This window comes from Prionailurus bengalensis, chromosome B1 (assembly GCF_016509475.1).
Source record: "Prionailurus bengalensis isolate Pbe53 chromosome B1, Fcat_Pben_1.1_paternal_pri, whole genome shotgun sequence".
Lineage (NCBI taxonomy): Eukaryota > Metazoa > Chordata > Mammalia > Carnivora > Felidae > Prionailurus > Prionailurus bengalensis.
The window spans coordinates 66,714,150-66,737,673 of record NC_057344.1 but is presented as its reverse complement, the minus strand read 5'-3'; the positions used below and the strand labels follow the sequence as shown (position 1 = coordinate 66,737,673).

Here is a 23,524-nt window from a genome sequence, read left to right as displayed (position 1 = left end):
TGGCCAACTATTCTTTGACAAAGCAGGAGAGAACATCCAATGGAATAAAGATAGTCTTTTCAGCAAATGGTGCTGGGAAAACTGGACAGTGACATGCAGAAGAATGAACCTGGATCACTTTCTTACACCACACACAAAAATAAACTCAAAATGGATGAAAGACCTAAATGTAAGAACAGGAAGCCATCAAAATCCTCGAGGAGAAAGGAGGCAAAAACCGCTTTGATCTTGGCCACAGCAACTTCTTACTCAATATGTGTCTGGAGGCAAGGGAAACAAAAACAAAAAGTAACTACTGGGACCTCATCAAAATAAAAAGCTTCTGCGCAGCGAAGGAAAACTATCAGCAAAACTAAGAGGCAATCGACAGAATTGGAGAGGATATTTGCAGATGACATATCAGATAAAGGGTTAGTATCCAAAATCTATAAAGAATTTATCGAACTCAACACCCAATAAAACAAATAATCCAGTGAAGAAATGGGCAAAAGACATGAATAGACACTTCTCCAAAGAAGATATCCAGATGGCAATCAACACATGAAAAAATGCTCAACATCACTCATCATGAGGGAAATACAAATCAAAACCACAATGAGATGCCACCTTACACCTGTCAGAATGGCTAACATTAACAACTCAGGCAACAACAGATGTTTTCAAGGATTCAGAGAAAGAGGATCTCTTTTGCATTGTTGGTGGGAATGCAAGCTGGTGCAGCCACTCTGGAAAACATTATGGAGGTTCCTCAAAACACTAAAAATAGAACTACCCTATAACCCAACAATTGCACTACTAGGCATTTATCCAAGGAATACAGGTGTGCTGTTTCAAAGGGACACATGCACCCCCATGTTTATAGCAGTACTATCAACAATAGCCAAAGTATGGAAAGAGCCCAAATGTCCATCAATGGATGAATGGATAAAGAAGATGTGGTATATATATATATATATGTATACACACACACACACACACACACACACAATGGAGTATTACTCAGCAATCAAAAAATGAAATCTTGCCATTTTTAACTACATGGAATGACCCAGAGGGTATTATGCTAAGTGAAATTAGCCAATCAGAGAAAGACAAATATCATATGACTTTGCTCATATGAGGACTTTAAAAGACAAAACAGATGAACATAAGGGAGGGGAAACAAAAATAATATAAAAACAGGGAGGGAGACAAAACAGAAGAGACTCATGAATATGGAGAAGAAACTGAGGCTTACTGGAGGGTTGTGGGAGGGGGGATGGGCTAAATGGGTAAGGGGTACTAAGGAATCTACTCCTGAAATCATTGCTGCACTATATGATAACTAAATTAGATGTAAATTAAAAAAAAATAAAACAAGGTAAACAAATTATATAGAGAGAGTAATTTCCTATCTGCTAATAAAGCTACAGAAATTGGCTACAAAAATAAAGAAAGTATAATTAGAAAGCATGAAAAATTATGTACACTTCAAATTTGATTTTTATAATGTATTTTTTTCATTCTCATATGTAGATACTTATTAAAAGCTGCTTGGGGCGCCTGGGTGGCGCAGTCGGTTAAGCGTCCGACTTCAGCCAGGCCACGATCTGGCGGTACGTGAGTTTGAGCCCCGCGTCAGGCTCTGGGCTGATGGCTCAGAGCCTGGAGCCTGTTTCCGATTCTGTGTCTCCCTCTCTCTCTGCCCCTCCCCCGTTCATGCTCTGTCTCTCTCTGTCCCAAAAATAAATAAACGTTGAAAAAAAAAATTAAAAATAAATAAATAAATAAATAAAAAAGCTGCTTAACAATGTGAGTAGAGCTACAGATTTATAGCAATATTGTATATATTGTATTGTATCTATTGTTTTGTTAGTGTTGTTGTTTACCCCTTTTTTTCCTTTACTTCTTTTTTTAGAAATACTTTTTATTTTTATTTTTCCCCACATTTTTATTTAAATTCCAGCTAGTTAACAAACAGTATGATACTAGTTTCAGGTGTACAATATAGTGATTCAACACTTCCACACGACACCTGGTGCTCATCAAGACAAGTACCCACCTTACTCCCATCTGCTACATCACCCATCCCCCTGCCTACCTCCCCTCTGATAACCATCAGTTTGTTCTCTATAGTTAAGATGTCTATTGTTTTTTACACACAGCACATTAAAGACTTTCATTCTTCAAAGTAAGTTAATTACTTTTTGTATGCTCATTACCTTAAAGTGTTTACATATATATATATATGTGTGTGTGTGTGTGTGTGTGTGTATGTGTACACACACACACATATATATAATATTATATATATGTGTGTATATATATACACACGTGTATATATAATCTGTATCAGTTTCTGTTCTGTAGATTGAGTTTGTACATATCTGTTGTGTACAAAATTGAATTCCAATCCTATACAGAAGTCTGATGCAGTCTAGATTGGACAAGACAGAGAAGCCCATGTTGTGGTGAATAACATGTAAGCTACGTGGGGCCACTTTGGCCAGCATTACAGCCGCTACAGTTGGAGCCGTGTTAGGAAACACCAGTTTGTCATTCTAACTCTACTTTGTCAATAGCATGCACTATTTTTCATTAATGGGACAGCAGAATAAAATATCCATCATATGGGAATGACAGCCTTCAAAAATTTCTTTTTAATCATATGCAAATTGAAGTCTTAATAAGTTGACCATTTTTCCATATTTACCAGTTTTTAATAGCAGTATTTCACAATAATTTTAGGAAGTGTGCTTTTATCAGGTACCTTTGTCCCAATATTGACCCTCAGAATCTTAATTGTTAATTATATTGAATTAATTTTTGATAATTCACCATGTTCATATCTGTTACTATAGTAACTTAAGGCATAAATCATGTATAACCAGATAATTTTCCAAACGATAACTTGGGGTAATATCGAAGTATTTTTCTGGAATATTAAAATAATACCATTTCTATTCTCTATGTAATAAAACATGTAATTTCATATCTGAAATGGAAATTATTATTATAAAAATTCTGAATTTATACTGATACTATTATACAGGTATAGACTTGGAATAGTCGTAAATAGTTTTATGATGGCATCATATGCCAAAATAACTGTTTTTTGTTTTTTGTTTGTTTGTTTTTTGGAGAGAGAGAGCATGAGCAGGGGAGAGAGGGGCAGACAGGAAGAGAGAGGGAATCCCAAGCATGCTCCATGTTCAGTGCAGAGTCTCACACAGGGCTTGATCCCACAATTCCAGGACAATGACCTGAGCAGAAATCAAGAGTTGGTTGCTCAACCAACTGTACCACCCAGGCACCCCCCCCCAAATAACTAATTTTTTTAATGTTTATTTATTTTTGAGAGAGAGAGACAGAGCGCCAGCAGGATGGAGGCAGAGAGAGAGAGGGAAACACAGAATCTGAAGCAGGTTCCAGGCTCTGAGCTGTTAGCACAGAGCTCAGTGCGGGACTGGAACTCACCAATCCAAACCATGAGATCATGACCTGAGCTGAGATGCTTAACCAACTGAACCACCCAGGTGTCCCTAACTCATTTTTAATTCAAATATAATACACAAGGAACAATTAGATAGACATGGATAGAAACATTCCTGTACAGACAAAATGTATGACTTTGAAGCCAACAAATCTGGCTTTTTTTTTTTAATGAAATGCTTCATGTTTTGCATGTCATCCTTGCACCAAGGCCATGCTAATTTTCTCTGTATCATTCCAATTTGATATTATGTACTGCCAAGCAAGCACCAAATACGGCTTTTAATTCTGACTTTACTTCTAGCTCCCTTTGTATGATTTTGGTTAAATCAGTCTTCTTAGCTTCCATTTCTCATACTTAAATGGTGGGGGGAGGGGAATGCACCTTTCTTTATTGAATTTGAATATCATGATTGAAGGAGCCAATTTAATATAATACAGCACTGTGTCTGTCATGTTAAAGGCACTCAAAAAATGTTAATTCCTCCAATATGTTTTTATTGAACTGATTGGATTTGAAAATCTATAATCTCTATGTTTTAAGTTATGGAGAATATTTTAGTTTTGGTAAGTGGTAACAAAACAACAATAAATTGTATTTAAAATATCAATGAGCCCTGATGAGTCTAAAGGATTTCTTAAGGTAGAAATGTTACACTCTAATCAGAAGTATGACCACCATGATAAAAACTGCTTAAAGGAAACACATGGATGGCAGCTCCATTTTTAAAATTATGCCTAAAGAAAAATTACTACATAAAACATAATTTCAAAGTATAATCATTTTACTTCCTCAGATTAACCAAAGATGAATGACGGCCATATTACTTTTAATGTGCAAAGAGATGCCAAAAAGGACATTTAAAATCACTTTCATCCATTAAGAGTAACATTAAATCCCAATGAAATTTAAGTTTTAATTTTATAATGCATCTCAATCTGAAACTTTCATTTCTAATTAGTAATTTATTCCTTTGAACTTCCTATCAGGTTGGCTGTGCCAGTCTCAAGCCCTCGATTACAATTTGTCACTTACCCATTTCTGATGTCAAGATTCAGACTACTAATGGGCAGCCATGTTATTCTGCTACCTGGATGTACCAAAAAAAAGTCACTGATCTCAAGGACCAATAAAACTCTATATTTTATTGACTGCTTAGCATACTCCACTCAATAGTATTTATTGAGAACTTCCTATGAAGATATTATTTTGGTTATTATACGGTTACAAAATATGAATTAAGCACTGCCAGAATTAAGCATTACCAGTGAGCAAAGACCTTGGAATTTAGTGAGGGAGCTAAGGCAACGTGTATATAGATATGTGTTAGACAAAGCAGAAAGACATTATATCAATAAATCGTTAGTAAAATCTAGGTTTGTGTTATATATGGAGATTAGTGATGTTTAGGGTATATCCAGGCAGCAGAACCCAATGGCTGTCTAACATAAATCTCACACAAGGAATTCTTCCTCCATCATTTTTTTTTCCTTCATCATTTTTTATGTGGCCTATGGGACTACCACATATATCTCTACCTCCAACTCTGTTTTCTATGCTAAGTTGCAGCAAACATTTCCAAACATAAATTTTATTAGTAAGGAATGGTAAAATTCCAAGAGATTATAGGAAAATCAATAAAATCAACTTACTAAAAATGTTTTTAATGAGGACAGTGATCTTGAATAGAATAAAATGGGATTTTTTTTTCAAGCCAAATGGGTACACGTTTGGGTTGAATCGGTTTATGCCAAAATTATTGAGGAGTCAGGCTTCTGTTCAAAAAATCTATGTGTGATCTTTCAGGCCTGACCACAGGCAGTTACAAAAGTTTTGCTTGGCAGATATTGTAAGGGAGAGCTGCCTTTCCTACACCAGCCTCGGAGCACAGCCAATGCACGGACGTTTCTGGAGAAAGTTACAGTCAGGAACTCAGGACCTCTTGGCCAGCCATGCTCTTATCTGTATTACCAGCCTAAGCGCCTCCATTCACTACCCCCATCAGGAACCGATGTCAGAGACACCTGTGACAGACACCTCTGCTGAGATTTCTTTATGGGGAAAAGGATGGGGGAGGGACATGACACTTTTTTCTCCCTGGACTCTGTATAGTACTTTGCCACTCCTAGCCCTTACCTTTCCTTCTCCTCCTCCACCCAGGTCCATAAAACTACAGGATCCTTTTGTTCAGTTTCTCTTGGGAGTGATATAATTACTTCCATTTTGGCTAGCGATCCACCATATCTGTGCTGATGCATCTGACCCTTGACTGGTGCCATTTGACGGAGAAAAATGAAACAGTGGGAGATTTGGCTTTCCTCTATTTAGCCTGTTGCTTATAATTTTGCACTAAGTGACTAAAGGGTTTCATTTTGGCGTGTAGTGTCAATGAGCTACTGTGACACCTGGCCACTCAGCAATCTCCAGCTCAACTTGGCCCTTGAAGTTGTCTACCTTCTTTGAGCCCTTCTTAGCTGTAAGACTGGGATGCTGATGCCTTTCTATCATAAGAGATGACATAAGTAGATTTCTTAAGATAAAACAGACATTCAGTAACAGCAATCTCAAAACCATAACTATAACTGGAAACTTGAAGGATCTCCAAAACAGTAAATAACAGCGATTGAGCATATGAATCATGTTACACTTTGGTTAAGTTTTTATAAATATGAACATTAGATCTTGCATCTTCAAATTACACATATTTTCAACAGGATGTCATTAGATGACTTCAAAGTCAACATATTTATGTAAAACATATTCTAATTCCAACAAGAAACTAACTCACTTTTTACCAATAGTACTGGGTACTATGTGGTACTAATAGTACTGCGCAATAGTCACCAGGACCCAAGTTTTTGAGTCCTATTTTGTTCCTGCTTTTCCCCAGGACAATGCTTCATGTGCACGTATGAAAGAGACAGAACCTCACTTGCTATCTATACCTGTTATCTTAACAGGAATCTGACACAAAATGTCATCCTGCCTATCCCCAACATTTCTGTAACATATTTGTTCAATTACAAACAAATAAGCAATACTTGAGCAAATGAATTCTTCACAGGCCAAGTTAATAATTATCAGATGCACCCAGACGTTTTTCAGTATCAATTTAAAGGCAAGAAAATTTCATTCCCTACTGTTGTCTTACATACTAAGAGCAAGTATGGCAGTGGAGTTGGTTGATTCTATGTCTTCTGAATATTATTTGTCCATTTCTGCCTCCATGAAATGTCCTTATAATTAACATTTATGCATATTACTTAGAATTTTCTGTTCCTTCAATCTCACAGTTTGTGAGTTCGGGGCCCACATCGGGCTCTGTGCTAACAGCTCAGAGCCTGGAGTCTGCTTCGGATTCTGTGTCTTCCTCTCTCTCCACCTCTCCCCCGCTCATGCTCTACGTCTCTCTCTCAAAAATAAATAAACATTAAAAAAATGAATTTTCTGTTCCTTCTAATTCTTCAAAACCAAAGTCTGAATTTCCCCATCAATTTTTTAGTCCACTAATTCATATTCCTTTCTTCTATCAATAATGCATGTGACCCACAACACTAATTTGGTCCTTGGTGCTGTGATATTTTATTCATTTAACAACACAATTATTATTCAAAATGCCATATAGCCTTCTTAGGCATACATAATTGCCACGATGTTTTGACTAGACAACTTTAATAATAAAAAATTAGATATATATTAGGAAGTATAGTTTCAAATTTAAATTGCTGCCTGAATAAACTTGGTAATTAAAGCAAGCTGTATGAGATTTCAGCATATTATATAAGTGGGGTCTTTCTTAGGCATTTCCTTTAAGTCTTGATTTATTCTTGATTTATTGTATCCTAACTTCTCTCATTTAAAGTTACCTCCAATTTAGAAATATATTGAAGTTTTATTTGACTCATATAAGATTTATTTTAACATGTGACAAGGTCAACTCCAACTTCAATGAAAACAACACTCTTCAACTGATCGCCATTCCACTGCACAGAAGTAACATTTTATTTTTAGAGGAAAATAGATTCAAAGAAACATGGTTGCCATGGTATAATTAGAGATAGGTGTGCACTGTTTCAAAGTCTTCAAAATTAGTATCACTTAAGGCTAATAAGATTTTTTTTCAAAGTAAATTACATGACCAAATATATCTTTCTGTTAATGTAATTGTATTCTTTTGATATTCCTCACCAGATAGTAATTTTTATATTCTACTCTAGGAATTTGTGTCAAGGAAAACATATTCTATGTAATATTAAGAGTCTGAAATAGAACATTTTCTGGATAATTATTTTTGTGTTTTTCAGTTAGAAGGTGAATATTATATTTTATTATGAAGTATTCATTGGTGTTATATATGCTTCACTAATTTACTTAAAAATTGATTTTTCACTTCTTTGATTATTAAAATATTCAGATATAATAGGATAAAATCTTATTAGTAAATGAACAAGGGAATTTAAGTCAGGACAAAAGGAATGGAGTAAATGTTCTTGTGAGGGAAGGAGAACTAAATCTTATTAAATTTTACTATTTATCTTGCGTTACTTTAAAGATGTATGTTTCATTTAATATAATTTTTTCACAAATCTACAAGGCAATTTGCTGGAATGTCTTTTATTTTCTTTACAAATAAAAAGGTTGTGATTTAGAGAGATTTCACTCCTTGCCAACCTTCAATTACCAAGGCACTTTCACAGCAAACACTTCAGTGTTTCACGGATGCATATCTCTCTTGAGCCACAGATTATGTTAAAAGTCTCTGAATGTCGCAATACAGTAGAAGCAATTAAGTCTTTCCACCCACCCCACCAAAAAAAAAAAAAAAAAAGCTGATTCTAACACTGAATGTTATCACTAAATTGTGTAAATAATAGCTCCCTCTTTTTATTCAGTTAAATTGCTGGAAGTAAAAAGCACATTTTACCAAAATATCCTGCTGGAGTGTGTAAGAACTGTTGATGCAGGCAGCTTAAAACACTGTTAGTGCAGCTTTAAAAGTGTTAAAACAGGGGTGTTTGGGTGGCTCAGCTGGTTAAGCATCTGACTTCAGTTCAGGTCATTTATTATCTCCTTCAGTTCAGGTCATAAGCTCATGGTTCATGAGTTCAAGCCCTACGTTGGTCTCTGTGCTAACAGCTCTGAGTCTGGAGGCTGCTTCAGATTCTGTTTCACCCTCTCTGTCCCTTCCCCACTCACTCTCTCTCTCTCTCTCTCTCTCAAAGATGAATAAACATTAAAAAAATAAAAGAGTTAAAACACAATTCTAGTAAAAATATAAAATGAACAGGAGACAAAGTTTTATTTATCTCATTAAAGAGGAAACCAACAGGACAGTAGAGCTAGTTTAAAGTCCATTTGAGGAGCAGAGATTTGTATAATTTGGGAAAGTCATGCTGAGGTAAGTTTGTTAAGTTAAACACAAAAGTGATTAATAAACAATTATTTTGGAGTTATTTTTTCTATAGAACAAAAATCAATTGCGTCTCTTTTGGATAACATATATACAACTTAACAACACGCGTATTCAGAATCTTTGTCCCAATAAGTAGTTAATGGGCAAATGTACATCCCTAGAGAATTAAATAATCTTCAGGTGAGAATGTTAGCCCATACTTCAATATGGTATTGAAAAATATGGTATTGTTAAATATCTTTGTAACATCACTGCTACGTTGTTTCCAGCAATTGACTCTAAAGCATCAGGCAGAAAATGGCCCTCTAGTTGGTTACCTTAACCCAGAATATGAACCAATGTCACAACATATCATTGTGATCATGTTTATTTCAGTTTCTCTCTCTCTAAAAGTTAAGTTGTCCTTGTTCACCTCATACACTGAAGATAGTCTTTATTTCTGAAGCCAATTTTTGCCATAAATTAAGTACCTCTTATCTAGAATAATAGATGATATAATATGGCCCCTATTATTAATCATACATATTTTTTGGCTTTGTAAAAATTCATTGATAAGTTGTCAAAGAAGCTCATTGAGCCTAAGTCATTAGACTTAAATATGCCATAGTGGAATAGAAATGAATAAAATAAGGGAGGATTTGATATCTGCCTTTGGGACAACAGCTAGTTAATTATTTTAGACAAAAGTTGTAAAATCACAATGCATTTTCCTCCATTGAAAGAAGGTTTTTTGAATCACAATGTCAGTATAAATATGTTTGAACATTGATTATATAAATTTAAGAGTTTGTTAGAGTTCTCTGTCATAAATATAATTCATTTTCAGGAGGAAAAACAGTAATTTACAAGTAATTGCCAATTAACATGCTTCACTAATATAACTGATTTCACACACCTCTGCATCAACTTCCTTGAGTGAGCAAAAAAATTTTAAGAAATGATGTTCTTTATTAGTAGTGTTTTTATGTCCTTGTCTTATTTTAATAGCATATACTCTTAGGAAGAAAATATATGATAAATCCCCAACCTCTGACAAAACCCTGCTAATTGAACAGAAATAGCAAATCCTTTAAGGAACAACAACATTGGATTTTACAACTTCTTTTCTTTTTGGTTAATCATTTCTCATAGCCTTCTTAAATTTCTCTATCTAAAACACTGAGTACTCACAAGTATACTATTGGTAGCTTCTATGAAAACTGTTTCAAGACAGAGATATCTATGATACTATTTCTTTATTTTATTTATTTTATTTTATTTTTAAAATGTTTTTAGTGTTTATTTATTTTTGAGAGAAAGACAGAGACAGAGTGTGAGTGGGGGAGGGGCAGAGAGAGAGGGAGACACAGAACCTGAAGCAAGCTCCAGGCTCTGAGCTGTCAGCACAGAGCCCAATGCAGGGCTGGAACTCACAAACCATGCGATCATGACCTGAGCCGAAGTCTGATGCTTAACTGACTGAGCCACCAAGGCGCCCCCTATTTCTTTATTTTATATTAAACTATAAATTTTGCTTCTTGTACAAAAGGAGAAAGATTAAGAAAATAAGAATCAACAATTACTGTTAAAGTGATTGGTTATCTTTCTGTATTAAAAAGTCTGCACCTATTATGCCTTTAATTAGATAAGAAGATTTTGATTTTGAACCCTATGATTGTTGGTGGCTGTGAAGCAATTATACCATAGAATTTCTCTTTGGTTCTTTTAAAATAAATTGTGTAGTAGATGTAGCTCTTAAATCTGGTCATTATTTAAAAGGTTAGGAAGAAGTTAACTATAATTAGAGGGCAATGGAAAGTCTACTGTGAAATGAATGGTATATATTTTAGGAGGTCTGTAAGATCAGTTGGCATAGGTTATATATCCTTTAAATTGTGCTTGCTGTTCTCCTTTGCTATGAAACTAAAAAGTTGTTTAAAATTTTATAGATGTGTTATTTGTTTAAATTATAGTTCTATCCGCAAATATGGACCAAGGTGACTGGACAAAGATAAACTATTAAGAGAACCAAGATTATTATCAAAACGATGCACTTAAATATCAACTTAGAGGTGCCTGGGTATCTCAGTCTGTTAAGCGTCTGGTTCTTGATTTTGGCTCAGGTCATGATCTCACGGTTCCTGGTTTTGAGCCCTGCATCGGGCTCTGGGCTAACAGAGCAGAAACTGCTTGGGATTCTCTGTTTCCCTCTCTCTCTCTATCCCTCCCCCTCTTCTCACTCTCTCTCAAAATAAATAAGCATTAAAAAAATCAACTTGGGGGGGGGTGGGTGGCCCTGTTTGTTAAGTGGCAGACTTTTGGTCTCAGCACAGGTCATGGTGTCACAGTTCAGGAGTTTAAGCCCTGGGTTGGGCTCTGCTCTGGAGGCATGGAGCCTGCTTAGGATTCTATCTCTCCCTCTCTCTGCCCCTCCCCAACTCTCTGTCTCTCTCTCTCTCAAAATAAGTAAAAAATAAACTTAAAACAACTGAAACATCATGTTGTGTACAGGTATAGATAATGTTGGTTTCTGTTGTGTTGTGAAATAAATAAGTTAATATACTGTTTTAGAATGATAAATGTCAATGCTTGGTAAATATTAAGTATCCACCCAATGTTATTATTGTGTTATATGTTGTAAATGTAAATGTATACCTTGATAATCAAGTGCAAAAACCTAATTTTCTGTAATATATTCAAACCTTTTATCAATATATTAATATACTGAAGCTCTTTATTAATCTATTGTCCTTGCTTGTTTATACACAAGGGACTTGCAATGCATTAAATATACTATGCTATCTCAAGCCTGATATATACTCTTTCCCAGTATACCTATCTGCCACTCCTTCATCTAGCTCTCGTCTAAATTGCAAGACTAGTGTATTCTTAGAAGTCTTCTGAGACTCTGTAACTTAAATTTGACTTCCCTTTTCTATTCCTTATATATTTGCACATAAATATACAAATGTACATATACAGATGGTCTCCAACTTATGATTTTTCAACTTTGCCAGGTGTGGAAGTAATACACATTCAGTAGACCCGGTACTTTGATCTTAATGTTGATATTTTCCTGGGCTAGCCCTGTATAGTACTAACACTTCTGGTGACGCTGAGCAACAGCCGTGAGCCACAGCTTGCAGCCAACCACGCAATCACCAGGGTAAACAACTCGTACACCGGGATAAACAAAATTGTCCGTACCCATACAATCATTTTGTTTTTCACTTTCAGTGCCATATTGAGTAAATTACATGGGAGGTTCAACACTTCATTATCAAATAGGCTTTATGTTAGGTGAGTTTGCCTAACTGAAGACAAATATGAGCATTCTGGGAACCTTTAAAGGAGGCTGGGCTAAGCTATGGTGTTCAGTAGGTTAGGTGTATTAAATACATCTTCCACTTAAGATATTTTCAACTTAAAACGGGTTTATTGGGGTGTAGTCCCATGGTAAGTTGAGGAAGATCTGTATTTAGGAAACTTTCATACTGCATTATCAACTATAATGCAGTTGTGTTCTTTCTTTGATTCCTTCAATCTTTGAGATTTTGAAGCCTGGAATGCTGTCTCTTTTAGGTGTGTTCTCAGAATTTAACTGAGTATCTAGAAAAGTGAAGCATTTAAATCAATATGTGTTGAATACATAAAGATTAAGCAATGACCAAATATGTGTTGCCCCTCATCTTTTTCTTGTCCCCCTTATTGCATATGATAAAAGATTAAATTGAAACTGTAGTAAAAAATCAATATGCTTAATTAGAAATGTTATTAAAGAAATGGAATCCAGAAATTGTTGAGCTATGCTAGGCTTAAATGATTGATTGTAAATAAACATCAGTTGATTGATAATCCTGCAAGTAGCTAGAGTAAGTAAATAAAATCTCTAGCAAGATTTGAATATAAAAAGTGTACAAATAAATTCAATAATGCATAATTGTGAATATCAGAAATATCACTATGTCATTTGTTATTTGTACATTTAAATTTGATTATCTCCTATGTGTCAGTATAGTGCTAACTATTACATTATAACACAAAGTTAAATATGCCAAGGTCCTTGAACTCAGAGTTTCTAGTCTGGAGAAAAAAAGGCAAAAATATTAACAGTTTTATTATGATGCAACAAGTATGGTAGTTACTGGAAAAAGAACTTTTAAAAAAGTCAAATTTAGGCAGCATTTGTCTATTTGTAAAGAATACATTAGATGAAAATGACAAGGGATGGTTTTCCAGAGAGACAAGAATGTGTTTGAGAATGGTAATAATAACACAACCTAATAGTTAGAAAGCAGCTAGTGTTCTGGAGGGGCTTTAGGAAAGAATGGAATTGTATGAATAGTAGGAAGAATTAATAAACAGGCTTTCCAGAATAAGCTAAATAATTTGAATCTTTTTTTTTTCATGAAAACTAGAAACACCATTAAAGGTTTTAAAGAGCTATGCATTTTATGAGAATCTGTCTGCCTGTGATATGAAGTGCATGTTTCAAATGGGGCGGGGGGGTTGGTCTCAGTAGGAAAGGGTCAAGTTTGAAGGTGAGAACTGATAGGACCTTAAACTAAGACAGCCATAGTGGAAATGAGATGACAGAAGAGATGTAAGGTAAATAAAAAAGATAAATTCACAAGGTTTGGTGATAGATTGGATTTGAAGGGAAAATTGAGAGAGAACTCTAACATGACTTGGTTTTCTGGCTACATTTGCACGGAGTGGGAAACACTGGAAATGTCGCAGCTTTTGAAATAAAGATATTAGTTTGGATTTCACACATTCAAATGAAAAAAAAAAAAGAGAGCGAGAAATTTTAAATAGAAGTATAACTTAGAATGTGTCAGCTTAAACTTAGTAATTAAAGCCATGGGTTTAGACACATAATGAGGGGGAAAAATGAAAAAAAAAAGTTCATCAATTTAAGAATCTATATAGATATTCAGCCAAAGTTCATATTGAAAAAAAAAAGAATGTCACAGTAAAGTCATGCTTCCAAATTAATATTTCTCATAAACCTATTTAAATAACATGATCTGTCATAACTTTGAAAACTGGACCTAAATTTTTAAAATTTAAAAAAAAAATACATTACCAGGTACTCAACAAACTAGTATGTGACTATTTTATTCACGTATCCACACATGAATACTTTTTTTTTATATGTTGCTATTTGTAAGAATAAGTTCAAAAAGAATATGGCCAATGACATTTAAAAATATTTTTAAATTACTGATTTTAATACTTTTCTAAGAGGTGAATTGTAATATGCAGTGTTCCGTTGTATCAGCAGAACAAAGCAAGTTAGGAACAATACTCATTTTAAAGCAGAACACTCTTAGGCAATGTTTATGATTACGTGCAATTTCACCAATTTAACAATTATTGGTGGAAAATGAATGCATGTTGCGTATTTGATGTTTGTGGAAGAAATCCAATATCTTCAGCCTTGCCAATGCTCCCTGCTTTATTTGGCTTGGAAGATTTTGAATCATAAATATTCTCTAATTCCCCTTGGATTTTAAGAGCCACAGTGGCCTCAGGCTTATATTAAAAATAAATTAGTGATGAAAATTACATGGTAAAATATGTATTATATACCAAACGTTAAATGTCTACATTTTTAGTTAAGATGGAACAAGAAATGGATTGTTTATAGTCTAGAGAGGAAAAAAGTCAATACCGTTCTTTTTAATAACTAGTTTTGACATTATATTCTAATATGTTCCATACTGAAAAGCAACACTGTAGGTTTCTAAAAAGTTAAAATTAAATCTTGCTAATTAAATTGTTTTTATCAGAGATCTATAATTTTGGTTATGTTACCAAAGAATAACATAAGGGGTAAAAATGTCTGTCTTTATATATGAGAACTTTAAAATTCATAGATTTAAGGGAAAAAGTTATATCTTCACACTGCTTTAAGTATTAAACCTGAGAAACAAAGTCAGAATTCTCTGCTACTAAAATCACTTTCAGTCTCTGGGAACTAAATATTCCTTAGGGATTTTACTTCTAAATTTGAAGTTCAGCATATATTCTGAAATAAGATATCATAATAAGGTATAGTATTCTATAGTAAGCATTTAATGGCTTTAAAACTTCAAACATATCAAAATAAAATTAATAATAAAATAAAATTTTATTTTATTAAAGTTTTTAATTTGGATTAAATATCATTATTATGCTTGGATACGTTATCTCCCAGTACTAGTTTGCCAACTATGTACTAGGAAATGTAATATTTAAAGACAAAAAACAAAACAAAACAAAACAAAACAAAAAAAACAAAACAAATCATCAAATGCAAACTGCCCACACCTGCAATTGGATTCTGATTGGAATTAAAGTGATTATTTCAATTGTCTGTGAGTGACTTATCTTTTTTCAAGAGAATGCTTTGCTTTAAATTTTTTTTAATATTTATTTATTTTTGGGACGGAGAGAGACAAAGCATGAACGGGGGAGGGTCAGAGGGTGGGAGACACAGAATCTAAAGCAGGCTCCAGGCTCTGAACTGTCAGCACAGACCACAACATGGGGCTTGAACTCACGGACTGTGAGATCATGACCTGAGCTGAAGTCAGATGCTTCACTGACTGAGCCACCTAGGCACCCCGAGAATGCTTTGCTTTAAGTGGAAGTTAATGTATATGGTGAGAATCACTTCAAATAAGCTGCAGGGATAGACAGATAATTCTTAAGAATTATCAGAAAAAAAAATCATCAGACTACATGCAAAATACATAAATAAAACTTAGTGGAATATATATATATATTTTTATTTTTTTAATGTTTATTTTTGAGAGACAGAGAGAGACAGAGCGTGAGCAGGAGAAGGGCAGAGAGAGAGGAAGACACAGAATATGAAGCAGGCCTAGGCCCTGAGCTGTCAGCACAGAGCCCAACACAGGGCTCGAACTCATGAACCGCGATATCATGACCTGAACTGAAGCCAGACACTTAACCAACTGAGCCACCCAGGTGCCCCAAACTTAGTGGAATATTCCAGAGAGGCCTATAAAAGCAAAATAAAAAAAATCAAGGAAGTAAATTGATGACTGATGAAACTACCAATGGAACAAAATTGGTGTGCAGAGATGCTCAGATTGGAATTCAGATGGATAATCACATTTAATTAATACAGAAAAACAAAATAAAACAAAAGTGTAAAGAAAAAAGTAGAACATCTTACATCCTCTTAGATGGCCTCGGGTAGAGAAGTAGAGATTGCTCTCCTGTTCCTCCTTTGTAACAGAAGGCTGAGCAGTATGCCTAGCTAAACAATGGTATTTACCAGTCTCCCTAGTATAGTTATGCCAGTTATTGCACATCAGTGACCCATAAACAGTTGTGGGACTTCCAGGAATAAGTTCCTTCATGTTTTACCTGCTTTGTACTCTTGTGGACCTGGATTACAGAATGATGGAATATAGATTGGTGACTGGAGTTCCAACAGCCTTCTTGACCCCTGAGATGACTTTGAAAATAAGAGCCATGCTCTTGGAATGTCAGAAAAAGAAGATAGAAGATTGAGATCCAGATGCTTCATGGAGCAATCATGCCAGCTATGGACAATATATTTCTTGAAAGAACAAACTCCTGTGCATTTAATCTCAGTGCCAGACACAATTACTAACAGGTTAGATAGATGAAAAAGAAACAAAAATCACAGAATGCATGTTAAGATGGGAAAACAGTACAGACTCCACAAAGTCAATGTATTAAATTCATATGAACTCTTGACAGTTCAAACTTTTAATCTCAGTGATATAAGCCACAGTATCATTTGTAAGAAAATGGTTTTCATGCAGTATTCAAGCCAATCTGACTTTATATAAATAGAGTGCCTGACATAGCAAATAATATGCAGCACCTAATTAAAGTTGAATTTCAGACAGGCAGAAAATGGTTCTTGTAAAAGTATATCCCATTGTACATTTGGTATATGCCTATAGTGAAAAAAGTATGTATTGTATATCTGAATTCAAATGTGTCTGTGAGTTCAGTATTTTGTCTAGTAAGTCTACTTTTAAAGTTGTTGAATGTTATAATGATATAAATTATATCAGGCTATTTTGAAATAATATTTTCATGGGGCTTTACATTTGTTATTAAGCATGATCAACAATGCCATGTTGAATCACGCTACTGATAGTGATAAAATAAATAGCTCATATTTTATGTGCAAGTTGATATGTGTCACTGAATTTTATGACAATATCTCCTTGTATAGATGAAGAGACTGTACCTTAAATTGGTTCAGTCTATTCGTTGTGATTACATAGCTAATAAGTGGGAAAATTAGGGCTGGAATCTAAGAACCAGCTGGAGAGAAAAAAGGTGAACGGGAGACTCATACTCTGTACCTCATAGCTCCCCATCTGCATCCCTGGTCATGGCTCAGCAGACCAGCATTAGGACTCAAGTTCAATCACAATAATGCCAGAAGTGTAGTTTGTGTGCCAAGTACTACCCAAAACAAAATGATGTAAATAAACCAATGATCTATTGCAGAAATTTAGGTTGAGGACTGAGGGCACAGATACTAAGAAAAATATATAAATATATAGTAGCTGAGTGCATTTTTAAAAACTTTTTAATGTTTTTATTTATTTTTGAGAGAGAGAGAGAGAGAGAGAGACAGAGCATGAGTGGAGGAGGGGCAGAGAGAAAGGGGGACACAGAATCTGAAGCAGGCTTCAGGCTCCCAGCTTTCAGCACAGAGCCCCAGGTAGGATTTGAACTCAAGGGACCCTGAGATCATGACCTGAGCTGAAGTCAGACACTTAACCAATTAAGCCACCCAGGCACCCCCTGAGTGAATTTAATGGCATATCTTTAGAGCAGGGATTAATACAAGATTGCTAAAGAAAGTTTCGTCAGCCTGATTCCTAAAGCTGCACTGAATAGAAAAACAAAACAAAAACAAAACAAAACAAAACAAAACAAAAAAACAACTTCCAGTTTTAGTGACTATAATTGGACCAAATTTGGTGGGGGCATTTCCTGTGAGTTTTCAAACTCTCTTATTGCTGTATGTGTCCTACCATTGAATTCCTGTGGTTTTAGGTAGGTTGAGTGTTTCTGTGCTGTTGAAATATATATCAGGAGGAAGGGAAGAAAGAGGAGGAGGTTGGGAGGAGGAGGAGAAGAGAGAAAAGAAAGCCAAGAACCTAGTTTAACTGAACATTTACAGTATGATTCACACAGTGTTACCAGTTTTAAAATGCTTTATGCCATTAGCTCTTGCGCAAAAATGAGTTCATTCTACTGTTAGCTTCAATTTACAGATAAGGAAGCTGGGCATAGGTGGGTTGAATAACGAGAGCACATCATTCCCAAGAGATTGAATATTAATTGGAATTCAGACAGTGTGAATCCCCAGCCTGTGTTGCAAACCACTGTCACTGCCTCCAGTAGTTCAGTGATGTTCTTTTATTTATTTGATACAAAACAGAAGACAGAAGACAAGCAAAATGAAAGTCTTCTAACATTAACAATATCAATCTGTCTCACACATAATAACCGAGGATATAAAATCTATTAGTAATGTATAGGGGCCAGAATTATTTGGGGTACATTTTTCAAAGGGTAGCATAAAATGACAGACCATCTCACTTCCATGCAGTGGTTAAGCTCAAGAACTAGAGTCTATCAGGCCATATAAACATTCCAGCTGTACCATTTATCAGCTCAACAACCTTGGGTGAACAACTCTCTAGCATAAATCTCCACATAGGTAAATAGGGATAAGATTCCCTGCTTCATGTAGTTGTCTTTAGGACTAATAAGATAATAAAGTAGTGACATAATGAGGATTAATATGAATCTAGCCTCCTAAAAAAATAAAATTATATCTGCAGCTCATAGAAGGGAGATTAAAAGCAATCTCACAGGATTTCTTCTGCACCTAAAAATGAGAGTAAGTGGAAATAAAACAAGGGGTAGTTATGCTTTAAAAATATGTCTATATTATTTTAATCTTTTGCAATCAGAAAGTATGTATGTATTGCCTAGGTAAGTATATATTAAATCCTACCTAATATATATTAAATAATGAGAAAGAATTTTGAAAACTATCACTAAGTCAGTGGTTATAATTTTAACCTTACATAATTTAATGGTAACTAAACCCACTTTTGTGAAAATAAATATGTACAAAGTAGGTATAAAACTGACTCATATCTGAAAGGTTTGAAGTTCTCTTTTCTTATAAACAATGAATGTATTTTACTATACTGAGGTCATTTTGGTCTTTCAACACATACAAAATCTATATCTAATGATGAAATATACATTTCAAGAAGATATAATTATAGGGGCACCTGGGTAGCTCAGTCTGTTAAACGCCCGACTCTTGATTTTGGCTCAGGTCATGATCTCCTCAGTTCGTGAGTTCTAGCCCCTCATCAGGCTATGCTTTGACAGTGCAGAACCTGCTTGGAATATTCTTTCTGTCTCTCTCTCAATCTGACCCTCCTCGGCTCTCTCTCTCTCAAAATAATTTAACTTTAAAAAAAAAGAATATGTAATTTATAGATGTTTCTTAACATAGTACACCTGAAAATGTAATTAAACAACATTCTTAGAGGCAAACAATAGAACCCATTCTAGCGAGTTTTAAGCAAGAAAGACATTTAATGAAGATAGTAGGAAGGTCATAGAATATCCAGAGCTGAGTGTCATCCTTATGGAATGAGAAGCCATCCTTATGGAAAAATGCACAAGCCACATGTTGACACTGTCCAATGAAAACCCAATTACACCTAAACACTGACCAACTCCAGAACTTTTATCACTAATGTCCTGGCAAGTAGAATCTGCTGCCACAGCACTTATAAGGACGAATGGATGGGAGAGTGAATTCTGTAAAGTACCTGTAATTCCCTGTTCTTGCTTATGAAATGAAGCCTTTAGCAGTCTTTTTGTTAGAGCTTTATTTACATATATACTCCCTAACTGCAAAGAAGGCTAATTAAATAAGACTTTGGTTTGTACCTTGGGGAAGAAAAAAATCCAAGCATTGACAAAATATTTGAAGGGGTGTTCAAAAGATGTTGAGTAATCAGAAGACACATCATATGTCCACTCTCTGTGTGTATCTATCTATCTATCTATCTATCAAATAAACTAGAATAGTTTAACTATTATATAATAAACACAATATAATAATATGTATAATATACTATAATATATGGTTGACTATGATAGTTTATTATATTTAATACAGTTATATATTTTAAAACTATATAGTTTATTAACTACAATAAACTATACACTATATACAGATGGATGGAAATAGATAGATGATAGATAGATAGATAGATAGATAGATAGATAGACAGATTGTTTATTTACATGGTGTGGTCCATATTTTAGCAGACTTTAAGCAAGAATAAGTATAAAACAAAACACAATAAGTAATAGTTTATAACTGCTTTATTTCACACTTTAGTTCTACTGGTAAATGCATTAAATGAAAACTCCAGTAGTACATTGGGACATTAAATAAATATCCCTTTCAAAGATATCCCTACAGTTTTATTTGGAATGCTGGCAGTTATGTGTATACTACAGATTATGAACATTTGTCCAACTTATTTAAATATGACTTGTAATGAAATTGAAACTTTCCAACTCTTGAAAATGTTTTTAAATTTCTTAAAATTTCCTGCTTTATGAAATGTAACCAAAATAACTTTAATAAAAATGTATTTATTGATACCAGAATTTATCTAATGCTCACATATATTTTAGACATCTAACTTATCTATAATCATTTTTCTAGAGATTTCACATTTCTAGAACAGAGTCAAAAGTTAAGAAGTAAGTAAATAATTTACAAGACATATGCACAAGAATGTGCCCATTTTTACAATTTTTCCACAGGGTATTACTCATAGCATACCCTTTCTTATTCTTGAAACAATTCAAATGAGCTTATTTTAAGGTATTCAAACCACAGCACCATAGAATACAGGGGCCTCTGGAAATAACAGTGGAAAACATGATAGTAAGAATGAAGATAGAAAAATAAAAGATAAAATGTAGACATAACAACATAAAAAGCAAACCCAATGTGGCTTTATTTAAGGCGATATCTCTCAAAGACCGTTGAATGCTCCAGAGATTATAGCTGTTCTAATGCACAGTGTTCATGATACCTTAAGAATTAAATATTATTCTTCATGTACTCTCCAAAGAAATTTCACAGATGTAAGCAAAGTTAGAAAAAATATTAAATTTAAAAATTAAAATTAGAAAGCTTCTTTTTTGAATAATTTGAGGACATTAAACAAGAGTATTAGTAAGATGTAACATATAGAAGTGACTCTCTTAGATCTGTGTTTTAGGGTTTCTTTATGAAGCAATAAAGAATGAGTGGATAGGTGATGGCTTTCCCGAGCAATAATAAAAAATAACTAAAATTTATGTGCAAAGAGATCATAAAATCCCCAAATCACTAAGACAAAAGATTGCCCTACATCATTTCCATGGGCATCCCATAATGCACAATTTTTACTTCTTTTCATCATCTAGGATGATGTATACATTTTAATCCCCACTTGGAACGCATAGCGTGGAAGAAACAGATGAATACCCTGAAGTTTGTTCTATTTCTGTTTCATTTTCAGAGCAGTAACCTTTCAAATTGAGTTTAGATTCTGAATTTCTAGGAGAGAACTGAGTTGAAAAATATATTCCAATTTCATTCTAGAAAAAATAAACCATTTGTTGCTTGATTGATATTTATTATTTCTAATACATTATGAAGAATTTGAAGCAAAAACCGCCTTTCCCCAATTTAACACCTCACAAGCTAAAGGTGGTTGCTTAACCATAATAGCAAATACATAAAGATTAATTGTTAATAATTGTAGAAATTCTGACAGGCAGACATTATTGGTTTAAGTTGATATGATCCCACCAACACAGTGCTACATTACCTGCTTACCACACCTACACAAGTGATTTGGATAATTTCATGTGATCTATAGTGCACATCCTAGCCAGTAGTGTGGATATGACAATGTTCCAATTCTCTTCTACACTACACCCAATATTCATTAAGCTACTCAGACTTCACAAGGCCTAGAGTATATCACATGAAATACACAAATTATAAAGGAACACCTATGTATGTACTCACATTGATGTCTTCCAAATCTAAATTATTTAGAATAATATTGTTCCTTTTCCAGATGATGGGGGGTCTCAGTGCCCCCTGAATGGCACAGCTCAGAACAGCACTTTGTCCCACGGTTGCTGCTGTAATGCTTAGTTTCTGATCTTCAGGCAGACTCAACTGGATAACCTCTGTAAAGATAAAGTGTCAGTAATGTTGATAAGCCTGTAGTTTTATAAGGTTAATTACTATAAAGTTTCTGAATACTAGTAATTAAGGCTTTTAGTTTGAATAAAATTGAAAAAAGCTTGTGATGAAATGAAAAAAAAGAGTAAATTGTTTCCAATAAAAGGTCAGAATGACATTTCAATTTAATTGATTGACAAGCATCCTCATGAGGCAAAGAACTATTAAACATGAAATGAATATCAGAAGTAGAGTTATAATAAGCCTGGCAGATTGCACCCAAAAGAGAGATAAATTATTTAACTGCCAAATCGACATGTAGTGTGTCATCGGCATTGAAATAAAAATGATGTTGTTTATTCACTGATAGATTTATATTGTAGGTGTGGTGAGATCATTGCTGGCTGGCTTCAGAGAACACTAGCATAGCTGAATGGGTAAAATGCATCATTATGCTGGGAAACGTAAATTGACTTTAAAGGAGTAAGATTTATTTGGGAAGTTGAAGGAGGAAAAACTGAAGTTCACCAACCACACAGTAATTAAGTGAAATTCTTCCAGCTGCCTTTATCAGTCAGACAATGTTGGTATAGTACACTTGCTTCCTGATCCTTAAATTTTAAAGTTAAATATAATATTTTTAACTACCCAACACATTTCTTCTAATAATTTTGCCGAACCAGTAAATATAATTTGTAACTTGGATCTGGCTTTCCCTTTCTACTTTCAGACAACATTTACCAATTATGGGAATTAACAACTCTGTCATTGTCGATTATCATGAGAAATGGCTGGATAAGCCTACCAGTTTTCTTCCACCTGAAAGTTGCCCTTTAGTTTTCTCAGCTGACATTCACAGGCACTGTCTTTTCTATGCTATGAGTGAGTCTTGCATTTTGACTTTGCTCAGTTTTAGCCAGGTTAGAAATATCACAAACCACAATTCTGAACTGAAATTTCCATGGGGGTAGTGTGGGGAGGAACAATGATTTTCTTTTGTTCCTTTGTTGCAATTGATGATATTTTTCACGGGGGCATTGGGTAGAGAAAGTGATGGATTTTAATTTGCGATAAATATGATCAGGTGCTATCCTTGCTGTTTCCTCCACAAGCCGCTGTCCTTTCCTTTCACCATTCTACCTTCTTTTTTTCTCTTTCTGAATCATGTGTCCTCTTGAGAAGGAAGAAAAATGCCTATCAAATAGTTTATAGAATGTAACTATTTGATAAACAGTTACTTTATTTTTTGGTGCAATCACAAAAAGCAATGTCAAAAATGGCATGCATTTTTGTAACGTAAGACCAGGATTAAACAATTCCTCACATACACATGCTAAGTATGAATGTTAAA

The 23,524-nt window shown here is 34.3% G+C and overlaps 1 protein-coding gene and 1 pseudogene across 3 annotated transcripts in view; both read right to left on the bottom strand.

Annotated features, from left to right (window-relative positions):
- FSTL5 (follistatin like 5) overlaps window positions 1–23,524 on the bottom strand; it is a 796,843-nt gene that overhangs the window by 239,517 nt on the left and 533,802 nt on the right. For all 3 annotated transcript variants that reach the window (XM_043566311.1, XM_043566327.1, XM_043566320.1), the window contains exon 7: window positions 22,012–22,178. In XM_043566311.1, coding sequence (XP_043422246.1) covers window positions 22,012–22,178 — 167 coding nt within the window. The remainder of the gene's footprint in view (window positions 1–22,011; window positions 22,179–23,524) is intronic.
- Window positions 3,642–3,741, bottom strand: LOC122479235 (annotated as a pseudogene).